This window comes from Chlorocebus sabaeus, chromosome 10, assembly GCF_047675955.1.
Source record: "Chlorocebus sabaeus isolate Y175 chromosome 10, mChlSab1.0.hap1, whole genome shotgun sequence".
Taxonomy (NCBI): Eukaryota; Metazoa; Chordata; class Mammalia; order Primates; family Cercopithecidae; genus Chlorocebus; species Chlorocebus sabaeus.
The window spans coordinates 105,947,031-105,971,213 of NC_132913.1; the positions used below are offsets into that span (position 1 = coordinate 105,947,031).

General features: G+C 40.3%; 1 protein-coding gene across 8 annotated transcripts in view; it reads right to left on the bottom strand.

Annotated features, from left to right (window-relative positions):
• USP37 (ubiquitin specific peptidase 37) overlaps positions 1–24,183 on the bottom strand; it is a 122,436-nt gene that overhangs the window by 13,434 nt on the left and 84,819 nt on the right. For 5 of the 8 annotated variants that reach the window (XM_007966270.3, XM_007966267.3, XM_007966268.3 and 2 more), the window contains 6 exons: positions 23,577–23,741; positions 21,131–21,196; positions 18,308–18,449; positions 16,069–16,324; positions 6,588–6,754; positions 531–591 (listed from right to left, as the gene is read on the bottom strand). In XM_007966270.3, the coding sequence (XP_007964461.3) occupies positions 531–591; positions 6,588–6,754; positions 16,069–16,324; positions 18,308–18,449; positions 21,131–21,196; positions 23,577–23,741 (857 nt within the window). The remainder of the gene's footprint in view (positions 1–530; positions 592–6,587; positions 6,755–16,068; positions 16,325–18,307; positions 18,450–21,130; positions 21,197–23,576; positions 23,742–24,183) is intronic. The other 3 variants (XM_007966271.3, XM_007966274.3, XM_038001534.2) reach the window with 2 other exon arrangements.

Genomic DNA, 24,183 nt, shown 5'->3' on the forward strand with positions numbered 1-24,183 from the left:
TATAAATGTTAGATTAGTGGTTTCCTCTGGGAGGAAGACAAAAAGGAGAGATATAAAAGTTACTTCTAAGGTTCTATTTCTTTACCTGGGAGGTATTCAAATTTGTTATCAAAAAACACATTTTAGCCTGTAATCTTGGCACTTTGGGAGGCTGAGGCGGGCGGATCACTTGAAGCCAGGAGTTCAAGACCAGTCTTGGCCAACATGGTGAAACCCCATCTCTACTAAAAATACAAAAATTAGCTGGGTGTGGTGGCACAACCGATAATTCCAGCTACTCGGGAGGCTGAGGCACGAGAATTGCTTGTACCCAGGAGGTGGAGGTTGCAGTGAGCCAAGACTGCACCACTGTACTCCAGCCTGGGTGACAGAGTGAGAGGCTATCCCCCACAACACACACACACACACAGACGCTATCCCCCACAACACACACACACGCGCACACACACACACACACACTCTTTATACGTTCTTCTATGTGTGAATGGTAATTTTACATTTAAAAAATGTAATTAAAATGATCTCCACACCTTGAAGACTTAACTCGGTAGCTCTTTTGAGGTCATCATCTTCTTTCTGTTCCCAAGCCTCCTAAAGGGAAAAGAACAAAAACTAAGGTATTTAAAGAGGTACTGATTAAACTTACTTAATGAGGATAAAATCAGTTTCTCTGGAAGCATTTGCTAAGAATACTTTCTATAACCTGATGGATGTTTGGAATATTACCTTTTGAGGAATGTGGGGAAGTTCTTTACTTTTTTCAACACTGTCCTCTTAAAACACAACCTTAGAAGTAAGCTGGGCATGTAAACTCATGCCTATAATCCCAGCACTTTGGGAGGCCAAGGCAGGCAGATCACCTGAGGTCTGGAGTTCAAGACCAGCCTGGACAACGCGGTGAAACCCCTTCTCTACTAAAAATATAAAAATTAGCCAGGTGTGGTGGCAGGCTCTTGTAATCCCAGCTACTCGAGAGGCTGAGGCAGGAGAATCACTTGAACCTGGCAGGTGGAGGCTGTAGTGAGCCAAGATCACGTCATTGCACTCCAGCCTGGGCGACAAGAACGAAACTCCGTCTCAAAAAAATAAAAAACAAAACAACAAAAAAGTGCCAGGCACATAGTAGATACAAATTTATGTCTTTCCTTTCCCCTGATTTATAGCATTTTCCAATTTCCATGGTATAAATAAATACTCCCACCATGGCCAATTTTAAGCTACTAATGTGACAGTGAACACAGAGTTGGGAAGGGCATATAATTGGCTCTCCTGAGCTGATTTTGAGAGCCAGCTCTAACATATCACTCACCTTAAGTCTGTAACAGACGGCCAGATGAACATTTCCACAAGATATTATTCATAGGTTTCTATTTTTATTCTTGCTGAAGAAACCAAGACATATAGTAGATGCTTGGCAAATACTACATTAATGCCACTGACTATTAATGTTCTGATATATCTGAGGTTCTCTTAGAAAAAAACAGTACCTTCTGGCCAGGTGTGGGTGGCTCATGCCTGTAATCCCAGCACTTTGGGAGACTGAGGCGGGTGAATCACGAGGTCAGGAGATCGAGACCATCCTGGTTAACACGTGAAACCCGATCTCTACTAAAAATACAAAAAATTAGCTGGGCGTGGTGGCAGGCGCCTGTAGTCCCAGCTACTCGAGAGACTGAGGCCGGAGAATGGCGTGAACCCGGGAGGGAGAGCTTGCAGTGAGCCAACATTGCATCACTGCACTCCAGCCTGAGTGACAGAGCGACACTCTCAAAAAACAACAAAAAAAAGTACCTTCAACATCTCCTGAAATGTCTCAAACTAGATGACTATTTTTATTTTCATTTATGTAGAGACGAGATCTTGCTTTATTGCCCAGACTGGTCTTGAACTCTCGGCCTCAAGTGATCCTCCCACCTTGGCTTCTAAAAGTTCGGGATTATAGGCGTGAGCCACTGCGCCCGGCCTAGATGACTATTTTAATTATATAAGGACAGGGAAATGTTGAGTATAACAAAAAATTTCCTTCGTCATCTTCAGAAAAGATAATTTACAAACAACATATGAATAAGAAAAAATATACTTTCATATTAGAGTATAAAGTTATTTTATACTTTAAAAAATTTATTTTATACTTTCTTCAGAATAAGTCTACTCTGAAACCAAAAGGCAAGACTCTCTTTTACTTATCAACAAAATGACGCAGGTATACCAAACTAAAGACACGTCCTCTTATAACCCTATCCTCATATCTGAGGAGTTTTAACTGAGTCAGCTGATAACAAATAGTATGTATGTCTTTCATCTATGAAAAAAGGTGCTGAATTTTTTCTTTTTATGCACTATAAAGGAATTTTTGCTAAGAAATCAGACCTTGGTTATTTATATTAAAAGTAAGTTTTGGCTGGGCGCAGTGGCTCACGCCTGCAATCTCAGCACTTTGGGAGGCTGAGACAGGTGGATCACTTGAGGTCAGGAGTTCGAGACGAGCCTGGCCAACATGGCAAAATCCTTTCTCTACTAAAATGCAAAAATTAGCTGGGCACTTGTAATCCCAGCTACTCGGGAGGCTGAGGCAGGAGAATCACTTGAACGTGGGAGGTGGAGGTTGCAGTGAGCCGGGATCATGCCCCCACACTCCAGCCTGGGAGATAGAGCAAGACTCCATCACATACATACATACAAACATATATACATGTAAGTCTTCTACACTTTGGGAGGTGAAGGCAGGTGGATCACTTGAAGTTAGAAGTTCAAAATACAAAAATTAGCCAGGCATGGTGGCGGGTGCCTGTAATCCCAGCTACTTGGGAGGCTGAGGCAGAAGAATCACTTGAACCCAGGAGGGGGAGGCTGCAGTGAGCCAAGACGATGCCACTGTACTCCAGCCTGGGCAACAAAGCGAGACTCCATCTCAAAAAAAAAAAAAAAACAGTTTTCCAATACAAATGACTATGATATATTACTGGTAAAATAGTTTGCCATCTTGATGACAAGATAGCTAGAGTAGAACTTCTTACAAAAAAAGAAAAAGAAAAACAAAACAAAACAAAAAAACCCAGAACAGCTGGTTCTGAAATGGTTTTAAAATAGCAATTCTCAATCCTGGCTGCCCATTGAAATCAGTGAGGCCAGGCTCGCACCTGTAATCCCAACACTCTGGGAGGCCCAGGAAGGCGGATCACACAGTCAGGAGTTTGAGAACAGCCTGGCCAACATCGTGAAACCCCCTTCTCTACTAAAAATACAAAAATTAGCCAGGTGTGGTGGCACGTCCCTGTAATCCCAGATATTCGGGAGGCTGAGGCAGGAGAATCACTTAAACCCAGGAGGCGGAGGTTGCAGTGAGCCAAGATCGCACCATTGCACCCCAGCCTGGGCAACAGGACGAGACTCCATCACAAACAAACAAACAAAAGAAATCAGTGAGAGAAACTTTTAAAAATCCATGTTAAGGGCCGGGCGCGGTGGCTCAAGCCTGTAATCCCAGCACTTTGGGAGGCCAAGACGGGCGGATCACAAGGTCAGGAGATCGAGACCATCCTGGCTAACATGGTGAAACCCCGTCTCTACTAAAAAAAATACAAAAAACTAGCCGGGCAAGGTGGTGGGCGCCTGTAGTCCCAGCTACTAGGGAGGCTGAGGCAGGAGAATGGCATGAACCCGGGAGGTGGAGCTTGCAGTGAGCTGAGATCCAGCCACTGCACTCCAGCTTGGGTGACAGAGCGAGACTCCGACTCAAAAAAAAAAAAAAAAAAGAAAAAAGAAAAAAAAAAATCCATGTTAAAAGAAGAGAGATCTAAATGCCCAGACCACACTCCAGATCAATCGTATCAGAGCAGAACACTCCAGTATTTTTAAAGAATTTTTTTTTTTTTTTTTGGAGGGAGAGTCTTGCCTGTTAGCAGGCTGGAGTGCAGTGGTACAATCTTGGCTCACTGCATCCTCTACCTCCCGGGTTCAAGCAATTCTCCTGCCTCAGCCCCCAGAGTAGCTGGGACTACACGTGCGTGCCACCACGCCCAGCTAATTTTTTTTTGTATTTTTAGTAGAGATGGGGTTTCACCATGTTGGCCAGGATGGTCTCAATCTCTTGATCTCGTGATCTGCCTGCCTCAGCCTCCCAAAGTGCTGGAATTACAGGCATAAGCCACCACACCCAGCCCACTCCAGTATTTTTAAAGCTCCCCAGTTAATTTGAATGTGCAGTTAAGATTCAGAACCACTGATCTAGAGAAATTAGATTTATTTTCTTTCTTTTTTTTTGAGACAGAGTCTTGCTCCATAGTCCAAGCAAAAGTACAGTAGCATGGTCTTGGCTCACTGCAACCTCCACCTCCTGGGTTCAAGCGATTCTCGTACCTCAGCCTTCCTACTAGCTGGGATTACAAGTGCGCGCCACCACACCTGACTAATTTTTGTATTTTTAGTAGAGATGGCATTTTGTCATGTTGGCCAGGCTGGTCTGAAACTCCTGACCTCAGGTGTTCCACCTGCCTAGGCCTCCCAAAGTGCTGGGATTACAGGTGTGAGCCACTGCGCCAGCCTAGATTTATTTTTTTTGAGATAGTCTTCCTCTGTCACCCAGGCTGGAGTGGAATGGCATGACCCTGGCTCACTGCAACCTCTGTCTCCTGGGCTCAAGCAGCCTCTCAAGTAGCTGGGACTACAGGTGTGCACCACCACATCTGGCTAATTTTTGTATTTTTTGTAGAGATGGGGTTCTGTCATATTGCCCAGGCTGGTTTCAAACTCCTGGGCTCAAGTGATTCATCTGTCTTAGCCTCCCAAAGTGCTGGGATTACAGGCATGAGCCACCCTATCTGGCCAAATAGATTTCTTTTCTCTTTTGAGACAGAGTGTTGCTCTGTCTCTCAGGCTGGAGTGTAGTGGTAAGATCTCGGCTCACTGCAACCTCCGCATCCCGGTTCAAGCGATTCTTCTGTCTCAGCTTCCCGAGTAGCTGGGAATACAGGTGCATACCACCACACCAGCTTAATTTTTGTATTTTTAGCAGAGACAGAGTGTCACCATTTTGGCCAGGCTGGTTTAGAACTCCTAGCCTTAAGGTATTCACCCATTTTGGCCTCCCAAAGTGCTGGGATTACAGGCATGAGCCACAGTGCCCAGCTTAGATTTCTTAACCTGATTATCTGATGAACCCAAAGCAGGCCTCAAACAAGCACTAAACCTACCCATTCATTCTAGGGAGTCTTGGTAAATGTTTACTAACATGACTGGGATTGCACAGGATTAGATAACTATGAAAAATCATACCTGTAAGTCAGATCCTATTGCCTATAAATCTGGTATTTCAGGTAATTGTAACAGTGGAAAACAAGTGGCATAAAGTGAGCACTGAAGAATAGGTTACTACATAAAGAAAAGAGCAAGGGCTGGGTGCAAATAGCTCATGCTTATAATCCCTGCACTTTGGGAGGTTGTGGTGGGAGGACTGCTTAAGCCCAGGAGTTTGACACCAGCCTGGGCAACAGTGACCCTGTCTTTACTAAAAATAAAAAAATGAGCTGGGCATGGTGGGTGCTCCTGTGGTCCCATGTACTTGAGAGACCTAGGCAGGAGAATTGCTTGAGCTCAGGAGTTTGAAGCTGCAGTGAGTCATGATCAAGCCACTGCATTCCAGCCTGGACACTGAGCAAGACCCTATCTTAATAAATAAACAGGCAGATAAATGTTCTAACACTAAAATCTGAAAATTAGATTTTAGATACTATTTCTGATAATTTTATGTTCAAATAATTCATAAAAAATTTATATTCTTAGAAAATAACCAAAACAAATACAATGCCTTAAAATATTATTATAAAATCATGGTGGTATACTGGCTGTTTCTACAGCTTGCAAAATAATTCTGGACTGGGAAGCCAGGCATGGTGGCTCACATCTGTAGTCCTAGCACTTTCGGAGGCCAAAGGAGGAGGACTGCTTCAGTCCGGGAGTTCAAAACCAGCCTGGGCAACATAACAAGGCCCTGTCTCTAAAAAATTAAAATAGAAAATAAAAATAAAAATAATAAATTTGGACTAGGAATAATCTACAATATCCCATCCTGTTTTAGCAAGCAATGAATTATAGTTATGAAAGGTAACCAACAATACATTTTATTGCATTTGGATTTTCAAAAAAAGAAAAACTACCCATGTACCTGTTTCAAACCCAGGCTGGGAGCGCAGTGGCGTGATCTCAGCTCACTGCAACCTCCGCCTCCTGGGTTCAAGTGATTCTCCTGCCTCAGCCTCCCAAGTAGCTGGGACTACAGGCATGTGCCACCATGCCTGGCTAAGTTTTACATTTTTAGTAGACAGGGTTTTGTCATGATGGCTAGGCTGGTCTTAAACTCCTGGCCTCAAGTGATCTGCCCGCCTCAGCCTCCCAAAGTACTCAGAGTACAGGCATGAACTACCAAGCCCTGCCTCAAACAAGTCTTTTTTTTCCCCCAATGACTTACTGTATGTAAATCATCTGGAACAATGTCTGACACATAGTAAGTGCTCAACACATTAGTTGTTATTATTCTATTTCTCAGGAAAGATACGTACAGAGAAAGTAGCAATATAAATATCTCTTACTTGCTCTTGAAGGCTCTGAGCCAGTGCCTGCTGAAGCTCTTGCTCTTCCCTTTCACGCTCCATATCATACTGCTGGAGCCAATCAACCTCTCCCTGAGATCCTTCTGGAGTTTTGTTTTCTTTATTCTCATCACAGTCTTTAGTTATCTCAGTAAAACTGGCAGGATCTGAGGAAGCAGAACATAATATTAATTTGGAAAATCCTCTCTAATAAATGGAAATTTCTGAACTAGAGTGACACCTACTGTTCATAAAGGAATTTACCCTAATTTCATCTATAATTTGCTTAGGACATACAATTTCACCTTACTAGATCTACGTCAGGGTTGATCAACCTTAGAGCCAACATTTTGGGTGGGACAAGCTTTTGTTGGGGTGAGGGGAGAAGAGTATGTCCTGTTCATTGTAGAACGTTTAGCAGTGTTTCTGGCCTCTACCTACTAAATGTCAGTAGCAACCACCCTCTACAGTTGTGAAAACCAAAAATGATAGACATTACCGTATGTCCCCTGGAAGGCAAAACTGTTTTTTTGAGAACAAATGATCTACAGTAATGGTTCTAAAAGTTAATTAATCATCAGAAACACACTATGTAAAGATGGGGAAGAAAAAACAGCCATAGGTCATAGTGTCACTTGACCAAGTACTGGAAATAAAATATTGTTTAGAGCAAATGAAGAAAGAATTAGGCCAAAACGATCAAGAGACTTTCCCCATTTATTATTTTGAGACAGTGTCTCGCTCTCTCGCCCAGGCTGGAGTCCAGTGGCACAATCTCGGCTCATTGCAACCTCTGTCTCCTGGGTTCAAGCAATTCTCGTGCATTAGCCACCAAGTAGCTGGGATTAAAGGCGCACGCCATCACGCCCAACTGATTTTTGTTTTAGTAGAGATGAGGTTTCACTACATTGGCTAGGCTGCTCTCAAACTCCTGATCTCAGGTGATCTGCCCGCCTTGAGCTCCCAAAATGCTGAGATTATAGGTGTGAGCCACTGTGCCTGGCCGATTTTCCCCATTTATCACACTGTATGTTGAACATGTGTTTAAACATTAATAACAAACAAGGATTGTATATATCTAAATCAAAAGAGTGTATGGCAACATACAGTGTATATTTAAAACATTCAGGAAGGTAAGAAATCCCCACTCCCCTCCCCTCCCCTTCCCCTACCCCCAGGCTGGACTGCAGTGGCTCACTGCAACCTCCACCTCTTTCAAGCAATTCTTCCGCCTCAGACTCCTGAGTAGCTGGGACTGCAGGTGCCCGCCACCATGCCCGGCTAATTTATATATACACACACACATATATTGTGTATATATACATATACACACACATATATTATGTATATATACACACACACGTATACACACACGTGTATATACACACATATACACACACGTGTATATATACACACATATACACACGTGTATATATACACACATATACACACACATATGTATATATATACATATATACATACACATATATACACACACTTTATATATACACACACACACACACACACACACACACACACTTTTTTTTGAGATGGAGTCTCGCTCTGTTGCTCAGGCTGGAGTGCAGTGGCATGATCTCGGCTCACTGCAACCTTTGCCTCTAGGGTTCAAGTGATTCTCCTGCTTCAGCCTTCCGAGTAGCTGGGATTACAGGCCACCATGCCTGGCTAATTTTTGTATTTTTAGTAGAGATGAGGTTTCACCATCTTGGTCAGGCTGGTCTCGAACTCCTGACCTCGTAATTGGACTACCTCGGCCTCCCAAAGTGCTGAGATTACAGGCATGAGCCACCATGCCTGGCCTAATTTTTATATTTTTTTTGTAGAGATAGGGTTTCACCATGCTGGCCAGGTTGGTCTTGAACTCCTGACCTCAGGTGATCTGCCCACCTTGGCCTCCCAAAGTGCTGGGATTACAGGTGTGAGCCACCCCTCCCGGCCTGTTTCTTCTCAATTTCTAGACTATGGCTAGCTAAAATAAACAGGATAGTTACGATTTTCTTCTGGTTATCTGAATTGTTAGAGCAATAACATTTCATGATTTTTTTTTTTTTTCAGACTGAGTTTTGCTCTGTCGTCCAGTGGCACAGTATCTGCTCACTGCAACCTCCACCTTCTAGGTTCAAGCGATTCTCCTGCCTCAGCCTCCCGAGTAGCTGGGATTACAGGTGTGCACCATAACACCTGGCTAATTTTTTATATTTTCGGTAGAGACGGGGTTTCACCATATTGGCCAGGTTGGTCTCGAACTCCTGACCTCAAGTGATCCGCCCACCTCGGCCTCCCAAAGTGCTGGGATTAACAGGCATGAGCCACCATACCCGGCCATTTCATAATAACTTTATTATTATCATTATTATTATTATTATTATTACTTTTTGAGATGGAGTTTCGCTCTTGTTGCCCAGGCTGGAGTGCAGTGGCATGATTGCGGCTCATTGCGACTTCCATCTCCCAGATTCAAGCAATTCTCCTGCCTCAGCCTCCCAAGTAGCTGGGATTCTCCTGCCTCAGCCTCCCAAGTAGCATGTACCAACACGCCCAGCTAATTTTGTATTTTTAGTAGAGGCGGGGTTTCACCATATTGGTCAGGCTGGTCTTGATCTCCTGACGTCAGGTGATCCATCAGCCTTGGCCTCCTAAAGTGCTGGGATTACAGGATTGAGCCACCCGTAATAGTAATTTTCAATGCCTGGGCCATAGTAATTTTCAATACAAATACAAGCATTAACTATATCAAACATTACTAAAGTAAACCTCCTCATCAAAAAGTATTTAACTGGCCAATAAGAATTACCTTTATATACTCATGCTATGCATATTGTTATTGAGTTTGTATATGCTCTTTAGCTGCCCTAATACTGTATTTTATTTTATTTTTTGAGAAAGACTCTTGCTCTGTTGGCCAGGCTGGAGTACAGCGGCACAATCTCGGCTCACCGCAACCTCCACCTCCCAGATTCAAGCGATTTTTCTGCCTCAGCCTCCTGAGTAGCTTGGATTACAGGTGTGCGCCACCACAGCCAGCTCATTTTTTATTTTTAGTAGAGACAGTGTTTCACCATGTTGGCCAGGCTGGTCTTGAACTCCTGACCTCAGGTGATCCACCTACCACGGCCTCCCAAAGTGCTGGGATTACAGGTGTGAGCCACTGCGCCCGGCCCCTAATACTGTATTTCTCTGTAGCACAGGTAACTCTGAAGTTTACAGCATCTTGGCTTTAGATTCTAAGTCAGCAACTAGTTAGCATTTTGAGTTGTACTGAATTGCTGAATATTTATTAAAAGAGGAAAAGAAACTTAGAATTCATTTGGTGGAAAAATCCCAATTGTTCAGAAAAATTATATTACAGATAATCCCAATTAAACACACAAAAAACAATTATCCTAGAGATGTCAATAATTTCTTCCTTTCTTCTATTATTGGAAAAACGACCCTTCCCATGGCCTAGAAGGGGCAGCTTGGAAGTCTACATGACCCTGCCTGTCTCTCCCATCTAAGCCTGCTGAACTGGGAATGGATTATTTGACTCAACCAATTAGATTATCTGTTTTGGAAATTTGCAACTGAGATATACAAAGTTAACTGATGATGAGCATTTCAAGTGGAAAGAAGACTTGGGGGTTGACGTTGCTATTTTAGAGTATAAAATGAGTATTATTACTTTTATTATCAAAACATACTCAAAAATGTGACAGAATAATTTTTCTTAACCAATAATTTTGAGCACTCAATGATTCAATGTACCTCAGACAATCCTGGATTATACTAGTAACTAATCCATGTGTTAGAAAGCAGATCAAGGAAGTTTCCTTGAAGATGCTAAAGTCAATATACATTTGTCTTCAGGATAAGATTATCAGACAGATACAGAACCTATTTAAAAATCTACGGGGACAAACATGGCCATGAAATAATCACTTTTAAAGATTACACAATGGATCAAAAGGGATTCATGTGTTTAACTGAACATTCTTACACTGAATACACTGTTCGCTTCTTCCCCACACCCTAATTGAAACCCGTTCTCTTCCTGATACTCTATATTTCAGTGAATTAGATAATTTTCCACAGTTTCTTTTAAAGGACAGAAATCTGAGGATCATATTTGACTTCTCCCTCTCATTCACTCCTCATATAAGATAAATGATTATTTCCTAACCATCTCTTGAATCCATCAACTTTTTTTTTCAAGCCAAAACCTTGGCTTAGGACACCACTAACTTCTGGTTTGGACTACCGCAACAATTTCCTAAGAGGTCTCAGGTATTACTATAGCTTTTCTCTAACTTCTGTAGCCAGAATGGTCTTTTCTTCAAGCATAAATCCTTACAAAATAATTGTTTGCTTAAAATATCCAATAACTTCCCAATGCCTTTGAAACAAAAGTCCAAATTCCTAAACATGGCTTCAGGCCATGCAAAAACCAGAGACTACTTAGATCTCTAGTCTCATCTTTTGCATTTCCCCTTTAACCATATGCTCCAGTCACACAGATCACTCTGAACTTTCTTTTAGGTCCACTAACTTGCTGTGGGCTTTCTCATTTCTGAGTCTTTGTACACACTATTCCTTCTGGCTAGTGTCTAGAGACTGTGAAACCTTACTTAGTATTCCTACCCCTCCTCAGCTGATTCACAAGACAGTGCAACTGTTAAGTCACAGATATTTATTGAGAATCTATGTGCCGAGCACTGTTGTAGAAGCTGGGGATATAGTGATAATTAAAGCAACATGGTGCTTGCCCTCAAGGAGCTTAAGTGCAAAAGCTCTGAGATGAGAATGGCCTTGGCATATTTGAGGGAGGGAGAGAGAGAGGGAGAAAGAGAGAGAAAGAAGTACAGATTTCAGGAAGACATCATGGAGACTGAGAAAACAAAGTATTACCGAACTGACTAGTAGCATTTAGTGCCCATTTAAGAGTGTAGTCCTGAGTTTAAGGAAAGTTCACTCAACACAGTTTTGTGATTTTCTTTAGCAACTGTCAGCAGCTTAGGTGCAGGTATGGAAAAAGTAGCTAGTTGAGTTGGGAATTTGGGTTTTGTCAGGCTACTGCAACAGAAGAAAAGAGGAAGGAGATAAAAGGGTACCAAAATATGGCATGTGGCTGCCTAAGAAAGGAAGTGATGATAAGAGGGAGGTGCTGAATAGCAAAAAAGTAAGAGTCAATGGGTTGGCAGTGTTCATAAAAATAAAGTAATAAAGTCGGAATAGGACACTAGGTAAGCTGGATGGAAAGAAGGATTAGGCAAGGATATTTGAAACAAAGATTTCAAAGGTGGTACAGTTATTGATGACAACAAAGTCTAGGAGAGTGGTTTTCACACTTTAGTATTGCATGAGAATCACTCGGAGGGCCTATCAAAACACAGACTGCTAAGCCCCACATCCAGAGTTTCTCAGTCAGTAGGTCTGAGGTGGTGTCAAGAATGGGCATTTCCAGGAAGTTCACAGATTATATTTGATGATCTAAGTTCACACTTTGAGAAGCACTGGTCTAGGGTAATGACTTCTATAAGTGGGCAATCAAAATAGGGTCGAAGAAAAGATTTTGGAATTAAGATCAGAAACTGAGAAAACAGGCTGCTGAAAGAAAGGGATCAAGACACTTCTTCAGACTGTCTTTTCTACTTAAGCTCTCTCCCTAAGTGATCTCATGTATTACTATAGCCTCACAAACTGACAAAATATCAAATTCATATCTCTAGTCTGAATGTCTTCCCTGAGTTTTAAACTTGTATATTGAAATAACTAGGTGAAATCTCCACTTGCCTGTTTAATTTTTATTCCTCCCTTGTCCCATCAACTGTGCCTTCCTCATATCAGCAAATGATACCATTATCTATCCAATTGCTCAGGCCAAAAAACATGTCTCCCTTGATTTTTTTCTTTTTCCCTTGGCATCTTTGTGGCGTTGGTTAGAAAGATCAGCTGGGGCCAGGTGCAGTGGCTCACACCTGTAATCCTAGCACTTTCGGAGGCCGAGGGGGGTGGATCACCTGAGGTCAGGAGTTCAAGACCAGCCTGGCCAACATGGTGAAACCCCATCTCTACTAAAAATACAAAAAAAAAAAAAAAAAAAAAAAAAAAAATTAGCTGGGCGTGGTGGCGGGCGCCTGTAATCCCAGATACTCGGGAGGCTGAGGCAGGAGAATCACTTGAACCTGGAAGGCAGAGGTTGCAGTAAGCTGAGATCATGCCACTGCACTCCAGTATGGGCGACAGAGAGAGACTTGGTCCCACCCAGGAAAAAAAAAAGAAAAGAAAGATTAGCTGGGGATGGCTAGATGGCTAGATATCCTCTTTCTTCTGGTGATCTCACGAGTCTTTCCTTCTCAATGTGATCTCTCCAGCAGGGCAGCCAAGCTTCTTACACAGCAGCCTAGGGTTCCCAAAAGCACAAAAGGGGAAGCTGCCAGGCCACCTTAATGTTTAATCACAAACTTGACACAGAATAAATTCAATCACATTTTACTGCACTCACATAGCCTTCCCAAATTCACTGTGAAGAGGTCTATACAAGAGTATGCATAGTGGTAGCTATGGTTCACTAGAGGCTGTCTTTAGAGACTGAGTGTTTGTATACACACTTACTCACATTTTTCCTTTTTTTCTATGGAGCCAGGTGAATACACTGTAATTGCCTATATTATAATACTTTACCCCAAAGCACGTGAGCCTGAATCTCTTTCTCTCTTTTTTTTTTCTTTTGAGACGGAGTCTCGCTCTGTCGCCCAGGCCGGAGTGCAGTGGCATGATCTCGGCTCACTGCAAGCTCCGCTTCCTGGGTTCACGCCATTCTCCTGCCTCAGCCTCCCGAGTAGCTGGGACTACAGGCCCCTGCCACCACACCCCGCTAATTTTTTGTATTTTTAGTAGAGACGGGGTTTCACCGTGCTAGCAAGGATGGTCTCGATCTCCTGATCTCGTGATTTCACCTGCCTCAGCCTCCCAAAGTGCTGGGATTACAGGTGTGAGCCACCACGCCTGGCCATTTTTTTTTTTTTTTTTTTTGAGACAGAGTTTTGCTCTTGTTGCCCAGGCTGAAGTGCAATGGTGCAATATCGGCTCACTGCAACCTCCGCCTCCTGGGTTCAAGCAATATTTCTGCCTCAGCCTCCCAAGTAGCTGCGATTATAGGCATGCAACATCATGCCCAGCTAATTTTGTATTTTTGGTAGAGATGGGGTTTCACCACATTGGTCAAGTTGGTCTTAACCTCCTGACCTCAGGTGATTCACCACCTCAGCCTCCCAAAGCACTGGGATTACAGGCATGAGCCACCACACCCAGCCCAGCCTGAATCTCTTAATTAAAAAGCACATTTTCCTACATAACAATTATCACACCTAAGAATATTAACAGTAATTCTATTTGTAATTCCAATCTATAGCCCACATTCTCATTTTTCCAGTTGTTTCCAAAATATTTTTTGTAGAATTTTTTCTAACCTAGACTCCTAAGGTTACTCACTACATTTGGTTGTCAGGTCTCTTTAGTGTTTAGTCAGGGCCAGTTTTTCTTCTAAAGCCTCCCATTATGGATTTTTCTAGTGTTCTTTGAAGTATAGGTTGTTTTTTCCCCATACCCCAGAGCCTGGAGACAGGGTGGGTTTCCTCTTTATTACCCACTGCCATTTCCAACTACTTTGTCTCCTTTCACGCTATAAAAACTGTAGCTCCCTTGAAGTGCATGATATAGGACATTGCTACATATTACCTCTTCCTGTAGCTGTCCCTTTGTTAATTTTATGAAGTTATAGGACTGGGCAAAGAACTGAAAAGGAGAGCAGAAAGCAGGAAATAAATCAGGAAGGGACAAAATCACCAATATTAACCAGTGATACCTAAGGGCAGTGAATATAAATGTAATAAGGGGAGTGCATAATGATACTTGTATCAAGAAGGAAAAAATTAATGCCTGTGTATAAAAACCATCACGTTGTTTCCAGTTAAATGTGGATATACTAATTCTTATTTTACTTGCATGCAAAATAATTTAAAATTGAAGAGGTTCCAACTATGAGAATGTAGAAAATAATTTTCTGATATTCTAGTATTCTCTTCATTTTCAAAATCCTATGCTTGGTGTACCTGAAACACATTAGCAATATACAGTTGTTTAGATCTTGGGGCTATCAAGAGAGAAAAATTTGAACTGGTCATAGGAAAAGACAGTAAAAGTTATCTACCTAAAAGTTTCAAAATACCCACAGTATAAGGCAGGATGGCTCAGCTCTGTTGTTCCCATTGATAGCTTTAGATAACAAAAAATGAATAAAAATCACCAAAAAAATAGTATAGCATTTTATGTACAGTCATGTGTTGCTTAATGATGAAGATGCATTCTAAGAAACTGCATTAAGTGATTTCATCTTTGTGCGAACATCTTCGAGTATACTTAACACAAACCTAGATGGTAGAGCTGACTACACATCTAGTCTATATAGTATAGCTTATTGCTCTTGGGCTACAAACCTGTACAGCATGTTACTGTACTGAGTACTGCAGGCAACTGTAACACAGTGGTAAGTAGTTGTGTATCTAAATATATCTAAACATAGAAACTAAGTAATGCACTGTGCAGGGGACGGAGAACTTGAATTATTCACACCCTAACACCTGGTGTAAATTCCAATATAGGAAAGTGAAAGAATTATATGAATTTCTTTTTCTTTTTTTTTTTTTTTGAGATGGAGTCTCGCTCTGTCACCCAGGCTGGAGTGCAGTGGCTGGATCTCAGCTCACTGCAAGTTCTACCTCCCGGGTCTACGCCATTCTCCTGCCTCAGCCTCCTGAGTAGCTGGGACTACAGGCGCCAGACACCTCGCCCGGCTAGTTTTTTGTATTTTTTAGTAGAGACTGTTAGCCAGGATGGTCTCGATATCCTGACCTCGTGATCCGCCCGTCTCGGCCTCCCAAAGTGCTGGGATTACAGGCTTGAGCCACCGCGCCCGGCCATGAATTTCTTAAACAGCAGTGGTGAGAAAGGCACCTCAGAACTGACACAAACATATATCAAATGCACATAAGAAGGTTAGCTTTACTACTGATGTATACCTAAAGGGATACAGCATACTTTACTACTAGTATCTGTGTGCTAGTCACAATATTTGCTTCTCACTTTTTAAAGCTTTTTATAATACAGAATGAAAATGCCAACAGCCCTGTTATATACAGATCCATTTCACCTCCCTTTATTTGTTTTTATCTGAGAAGGAGTCTCACTCTGTCGCCTAGGCTGGAGTGCAGTGGCACAATATTGGCTCACTGCAACCTCCGCCTCCTGGGTTCAAGAGAATTCTCCTGCCTCAGCTTCCCGAGTAGCGGGGATAAGGGTCACACGCCACCATGCTCAGCTAATTTTTCTATTTATCTCCGGTTATTTGGAGCTCATTTGTCACTACGAAACTTTGAAAGAGTTATGTTTTGTTTAACAGAGGTTTAATCTTCATTAAACCTACCCAGCTCTGTGATTGTTTTGGGCTTCTCAGTTTCCATTGTGTCTGGATTTTCTGGCATTTCTTGAATATCATCTTCTGCAAATCCAGTATCTGGACTGCTAGTTGGCTTATCATCATCTTCATGACTCAGAGATGGTGAAGCATCTCTTTTACTTATCTCCAAGACAGCTGCTAGAAGCTCTTCTTCGCTCATTCTGTCAAATCCTGAGTTTTCCAATTCAGACCTGTCAGGCTCTATTGGGCATAATTTTGAATCCTAAAGAAGAGAGTTACTTTTAGGAGAAACCAGAATACTTATAAATATAGCAAACTTAGTTAGCATTTAAAGTAGCAACTTTATTTCTAAAGTTTCCTTTCTTTGATGCTTTGGGTTATTTAACAATCAATAACTGATATATAAACTAAATGGTGAGTCTAACTTTAAAAATAAATATATAAGAATACACGATTGTTTTTTCTTGATAGAAATAAGTATAAATTTTGTAAAAATTTGGAAAATATGTAAAAATAATAAGATAAATTCACTCAAAATAGATTACTCAGAGATAATTACTCTGTAAGTATTTTCAATTTATTTTCTTCCAGATATATTTAGGTTATACAGTAAATATTCCATCATTATGCTTATTACACCATTATAAATGTTAGCTGGTCTTATTAATAATAAATGAGAAAAATAAAAATGACATCAAGATTATGTAAAGAAGGCCAGGCGAGGTAGCTCACGCCTGTAATCCCAGAACTTTGTGAGGCCAAGGTGGGCGGATCACCTGAGGTCAGGAGTTTGAGACCAGCCTGGCCAACGTGGCGAAAACCTGTCTTTACTAAAAATACAAAAATTAGGCTGGGCGTGGCGGCTCATGCCTGTAATCCCAGTACTGTGGGAGGCTGAGGCCAGCAGATCACTTGAGGCCAGGAGTTCAAGATCAGCCTGGCCAATGTGGATAAATCCCGCCACCACTAAAAATATAAAAAAATTAGCCAGGCGTGGTGGCACACACCTATAGTCCCAGCTACTAGGGAGACAGAGAATCGCCTTAACCTGGGAGGTAGAGGATCTAGCAAGCTGAGATCACACCACTGCACTCCAGCCTGGGTGACAGGGCGAGACTCTGTCTCAAAAAAAAATAAAAAATAAAAAACCAAAATCCAAAAATTAGGGAGATGTTGTGGTGCACGTCTGCAATCCCAGCTACTCAGGAGGCTGAGGCAGGAGAATCACTTGAACCTGGGAGACAGAGACTGTAGTGAGCCAAGATCGTGCCACTGCATTCCAGCCTGGACAACAGAGCAAGACTTCGTCTCAAAAAAAAAAAAAGAAAAAAAAGATTATGTAAATATTCAAAAATTGTTTTCTGGGAGAATTTTGGACTTTCACTCATTTCTCATTCAAGTTGAGCAACCACAAACTACCTCTGGCTTTAAAGTAAGATAGGAAACAACTCAGAACAAAAATAACTACTAAAATAATTCTATTATTTAAAAAGGAGGCTTAAAATAAAATATAGTCACATAAGATAACGTAAACACATAGAAAAGCTTAGATCTTCAAAGCATTAACTATCCATATAATTATCTATATATTAAGCCAATTAATAAATCCATAATTTAAACAATTAGATAACTTGGTTGCTCTGTTGATGTAAAATGTTTACTACAGTTCCCTCACATAAACAATTGCTACAGGCTGGGAGTAGTGGTTCATGCCTGTAATCCAAGCACTTAGGGAAGCTGAGTCCAGGAATTTTAGACCTGCCTAGGCCACATAGTGAGACCTTGTCTCTACAAAAAATTTTAAAAACTAGCCAGGCACGGTGGTGTGTGCCTGTAGTCCCAGCTACCTGGGGAGCTGAGGTAGGAGGATTGTTTGAGCCCAGGAGGATGAGGCTGTGGTGAGCCATGATTATGCCACTGTACTCCAGCCTGGGCAACAGAGCGATACCCTGTCTTTAAAACAAACAAACAAACAAACAAACAACACTGCTACCAAAATAAAGCAAGTAATTTTTTGAGGACCAATATGCAAAAGTAGCTCTGAAGGGCAAAAAAAGAAAGTAATTTGTTCAGAACAACTAATTTATCATAAGTCTTGATCCATCTGTAAACAGACTGATTTCTGTAGCCAGAGAAGGCATTTTCTTTAAAATTAATTAGTTTGATGATGGTTATAAAAGACATTTGTTTGGACAGTAAGAGCTAAACAAATTTTTGTCAGATGTTTTAAGAAAATATTACTTACTTTTTCCAGGTCTTCTTGCTGCTGTTCGTTGCCTGACATTTCACAAAGTCTCTGGCTGAGGGCCACTGAACGTTTTAGTTCATCCTCACTGTCTGAATCAAGGCATAAAGCCAAGGAACTCTTGGATTTGAAGGTGAATTTCCTGTAATTTAAGGGGGAAAAAAAAAGTCTGATAAACATTTGTCTTTGTTATTCTTTTGATGTAAAAATACCAAAACAAATTGCTTTTCCATTATGGAAAATTACTTAACAGAAAAAAAAGATACATCAAAAGAGGTATATTTCAGCATTACCTTTGCCCCACTCCAAAAGAGCCATGCTTTGAAAACTGGACAACTCTTATGCTACTACGTATCATCAGTAAACTAATCATGTTGTGCCTTTTTTCTTTTAATGATCAACCCCAATGAAATTTGCTATTGTCTTTATAAAGTATGCTACTGAATTCATGCAGGCATAGCAATGAATAAATGTTTTTGACAACAAAGTGCATGAAGACTAATTTGTGATCTTTTAAATTATGACCCATGCACTTTAAAAATAACAGTAACATTCCACTTATCCACTTATCTGTAGGTCAGACTTCTGGCAACCTCTACTTTCCAGAACATAGGGATTCCAAAGTAAGAAAAAAAGGCTTCTGAGGAAGGCAGTTCCAAAACCCATGTACTTAGAGGGACCCTTTCTTTCCCAGGAAATGGTGTATAAAATAGTATATCAAGTTCATCAAGAAATGAGAGCTAAGAATGAGAAAGAATAACCACAAGAAAGGCAAACAAGAACTATAAAGTCATTTAATGTAAAAGCAAACTGTCTTGTAATAAGAGCCTCTGAGGGCAATATCATATTGAAACACAGTGCAATAATTGATACTTAAAATGCTGATTTTAAGTCATTAAGATATACTTAAATTATCCTTAGTTATTTTATTTAAGAATGTAAGGAATAGCATAACATATTTTAGAAACATTTTCATCCAAACTGTTAAAAATTTTTTAAAAGATAAATGCTTAAAAGGGTAAGCTTCAGTTATATAAAAATTCACTTATGTGGAATCCTTTAATGATGCCAGATAAGTAAGGTGTTACTGTGTTGTCTTCTAGGTAAGCCGAAAATAAACTAAAGAAAAAAGTGGTAAAGGTCAAAGAACAAGAACTTTCTTTGATGGAGGTTAACATAAATTCATATGCAATACAAAAAATATATATAAAATGAAAACTGGGAAATACAATTAACCTGAACGTAAAAACTGAAAATAAACATATAGACTAATGGCACCAAGAAATAAGAGGCCAGAGTGGAAATCAGGAAAATTACATAGCAATGTAGATCAAAGAAAAGAGGCAAGTGGTCAGTGATAAGCCCAAACATAGTGTGTGGCTCAGGGCAGCCAGGATATCACTGCACTCCAGCCTGAACACTTGAAAAGCCTCCCATTATGTGCTCAAAAGGGTTTTTAGTATAATAGCCAATTAGCCATCTTAATTCCTCATTTCAGATTTCATGCTCACCAAGCAAACCTGAACATATTAATTTGTTTATCCAGATGAATATTTGCTGAAGGAGGATGACACCTGGCTACCACTGCACCAGGGTCAAAAGTGACAAAGGACATTGTAGAAGAATCAATGGTATTCTGGTTCATAACTCAGCCTCTTTTAAGTTTGATCGGCATGACAGGTCTTCTAGGGCCTAATCATTCTTTATTGATCAACTCCCAAATTTTCATACCAGTAGACCCTGGAGAACAGATGACCATGCCAAGGTACAATGATGCCCAATGAAATCAGTTCTTTCTTGCAACTACAGTGACTTGGTACATAAAGAGTGCATTCCATTAATAATTACTATATTTACAGAAGGCAGCTTGCCTGTAGCAATGAAAAATATTCATCCTGTAAATGCATCACTTGCTCACTTTCTAAGCAGCCAAGTGGTATTGCTCATTTGTATCTTGAGAACGGGTAAGAGTATTCATATCGGTACCATTTCAGATTTCTAGTCATGTTAGTCATCTGGTTTTAATTGCACTGAAAAATAATTAACAGGAGGAAAAGAAAATAGCAGTTCCCAAATGTCATTTTATGGTTATATAAGCCCCCCAAAAGCCCTTAAACAACAAAAATGTCTCTTCTCTAGAAGTACTTTGGGCCATCAAATTTTTAGAAAAATTAATTAAAAAGTCAAACGACAACTAAATCAATTGAAATGATCTAATCAGGAACTCCTCTAGTAAAATCTCAGAGGAAATATATTTAAAAAGCAAACAAAAAAGGCATGTGCTTCCCTCCTTGGATAAAGTTTGGTCTTAAACAACAACAACAAAAAAAAACCAGGGCATTTGTAGAATGCTTGCTTGTTTTCCTGTCCCCTTTCAAAATAACTCCTATTCGGTGTCAAAGAAGAATTTCCAGACTGGCTAACAACAGGTAAAAAGATGTTTTGGGATTCTATGTCTATCTTTAAGGAAGAGTGTTTTAGACTAATAGGGGTAATTTTATCCCTTAAGTCCCTAGACTCCTATGTCCTTGTTAATTTTTAGAGTTTTAGGATGAAATTATTACATATTAACAATAATAAGTTTTTAAAAGTTTTAAGACAGAATATTGAGAGGATGAGCTAACCTTGTGTCACTGATTAAAATCTGTTATATCCTTCAATATATTCTAATCAAATTCAGGAAAGTTTCAAAAGTATAGATAATAAAGAGCATTATCATGCAAAAAGAAAAACAATAATGAAAAGGCAGGGAGGCAATCTTGGAGATTAGGGTAAGTCAAATCCTTAAATACAGATTTTGGGTACATAAGAAATATAACTCACTTTGAAGGTGTAGAAGGGCTGGTGATGCAGGAATTCACCATTTGAGAGGCTTTCAATGGTCTAGAACTATCAGAAAATTAGAAAATATATAATGTATACAAATGAATTATTAAAGATATATATTTGACTTATAAAATGAATTATTCTGTACTATAATTCCTTTTATGTCCTCTTGAAAAGCAAACAACTATAATACTTTTAAAATTACTAGCAATAGGCCAGGCGCAGTGGTTCATGCCTGTAATCTCAGCACTTTGGGAAGCTGAGGCAGGTGAATCACCCGAGGTCAGGAGTTCAAGTCCAGTCTGGCCAACATGGTGAAACCCCGTATCTACTAAAAATACAAAAATTAGCCGGGTTTGGTGGCGGGTGCCTGTAATCCCAGCTACTCGGGAGGCTGAGGCATGAGAATTGCTTGAACCCAGGAGGCGGAGGTTGCAGTGAGCGGTGATCTTACTACTGCACTCCAGCCTGGGCAACGGAGTGAGACTCCATCTCAAAAAAAAAAAAAAAAAAAAAAGGCCGGGCGCGGTGGTTCATGAGGCCAGGAGATCGAGACCATCCTGGCTAACACAGTGAAACCCCGTCTCTACTAAAAAAATACAAAACATTAGCCGGGCATGGTTGCGGGCTCCTGTAGTCCCAGCTACACAGGAGGCTTAGGTAGGAGAATGGCGTGAATCCGGGAGGAGGAGCTTGCAGTGAGTGGAGATGCGCCACTGCACTCCAGCCTGGGCGACACAGCGAGACTCCATCACACACACACAAAAAAATTTACTAGCAATAGAGGCCAAAAGAGAAAATGAAATACCATCTCTAGGCTCTCCTTGATCCAATAATCTAAACAGACAGCACTGGAAATGAAGTCAAGTGTAATACATAGGAAAAAAATAACCTGGAGAAAATCACTTTGTCTCAGTTCTTTTAAAGTAATAGCTCTCATTTATTGAGGACTTATTAGATGTCACACACTGTGCCAAGAACTCTACGTATTCTTATCTCATTTAATGTTCACAACCATCCTATTGTTTTTCTTACAGACAAGTCAAGGAATTTGTGTAAGGTCTAAAAGCTATCAAATTGTACAGTCAGATAGCTTGGCTTCAGGCCCGTGATCACATAAAGAGTCTACACTGTTAGTGTGACATAGCACTACTGCCAGCAAGAGTAATAGCTCTACCAGCAGAAGGTAGTATGTAGTATGTACCAAGCAAAAACACACAAAAAGCTGTGAGAGGAAAAAACCAGAAACACTTAGACTCTCTGGCCACATGCTTTTCTTAGTAGACCCTTGAGACACTAGTGTAAACTTCCATGAGACGTTGCTCTTTCAGACACTAACTGTATGACTTCAGGAAAATCATTTAATTTCCTCGGTCCTCTTGTATAAAATTAAGGGCTTGGACAAATATCTCTAAAATGTCTTTCATCTTTAAAGTTCTATAACTTTATTATGCCACCAAACTAGTGTTTGAGTATAGAAAAGAATGACATAACATACGGCTTCAAAGTAATGCAAATACGTAGAAAAAAGGGGAACACTCAAAGAAGTCCTAAGGTTTTCCCAGCATACATAATGAAGCAAAACCTAAAGTAAAGATTACTTCTTTTTTTCTTGAGAAATTTTAGTAGCCATTTAAGTTCTTTACACTGCTGATAATATATGAATGAAGGCATAACATTGAGTATAGGGTTTCTCATAACTGCATGTCCTGAAGAGTCAACTGAGGCATTTGCTAAAAATATTGATTCCTAAGCCCCTATCTCAGACCTACTGAAACAGAACTTCCAGGGAAAAAACACAAAAATCAGTATTTTTAGTGTCTAGGTGACTCTTATTATCACCTAAGTTTGATTTATATTCCCAAAGTATATCAAGCTGTCTTCTAGCAGTCTAAAAAGAGCACTTCCTAAAACAGCACCTCACTATGAAAAGCAACTAATAACTCTGGAAAAATTTTAAGCATTATCTTCAATTACTTCAGGCAGTGATTTAACACTAAAACAAAGTAAAGCAAAATTAAAATCTCCTTCTTGGTCTGATTTTTTTCTTTTCCTTTTTTTTTTTTTTTTTTTTTTTTGAGATAGGGTCTTGCTCTGATCACCATTCACTGCAGACTTCATCTCCCAGGCTCCAGCAATCCTCCCACCTCAGTCTCGAGTAGCTGGGACTACAGGTGTGTGCCACCATGCTGGCTTTATTATTTTATTTTTTGTAGAGACGAGGTCACGCTCTGTTGCCATAGGTGGTTTCAAACTCCTAGGCTCAAGCGAGTCTCTTGCTTCAGCTTCCCAAAGTGCTGGGATTACAGGCATGAGCCACTGCATCTGGCCATTGATCTGATTTTATCTTGGGGTCATATTATGTAATTCATTCTTTTGATTAGATACTAAAGCCTTTCTATTTCAAAAGAGAATGTGAAGACATAGTCTCTCAAGGACTTACATTGCCATATGTGCACTCCAACCAAGGGTAAAAGGTGGTTTTGTATTTTCAGTGCAATGAGATGACAGGGTCAGGTATCTTGGAATGATGACTTGCTGCCCAATCTTATTGTTAAGCGAGAGAGCCACATTGAAGCTATATCGTTTCAAATGGAGAATGAGGACCCTGAAAAACAGGAGATGACACCCTTACTAATTCATACTTAATACAAGTATCTCTTGTATAGTGAAATAGATCACTCTAACTATGGTAGATGACTTTTGATTTAAAAAATCCATTTGGCCAAACCAAAGACACATCAAAGAATATTTACTGAATACCTGTTAGGTAACAGGCATTGGGCCAGTTAATGAGCATACAAATAACAAAACAGGGACAATGGTGGATTAGTGCAGTTTGGGTAAAATAGTTACAATGTTCCTAGAAAAAAACACAAATAAATAAAATATAGCAGACAAGAATGTTAAATTTGGCATTGATATTGGTTTAAATCCTTAAATTATTTACTTCACTGTTACGTAGTTTAAAAAGCAATAGGTTTTATATAGCCACTACTGGTAAAATAATGTCTATTAAAATGTTATATAGCTCTTATATTTAATGGTAA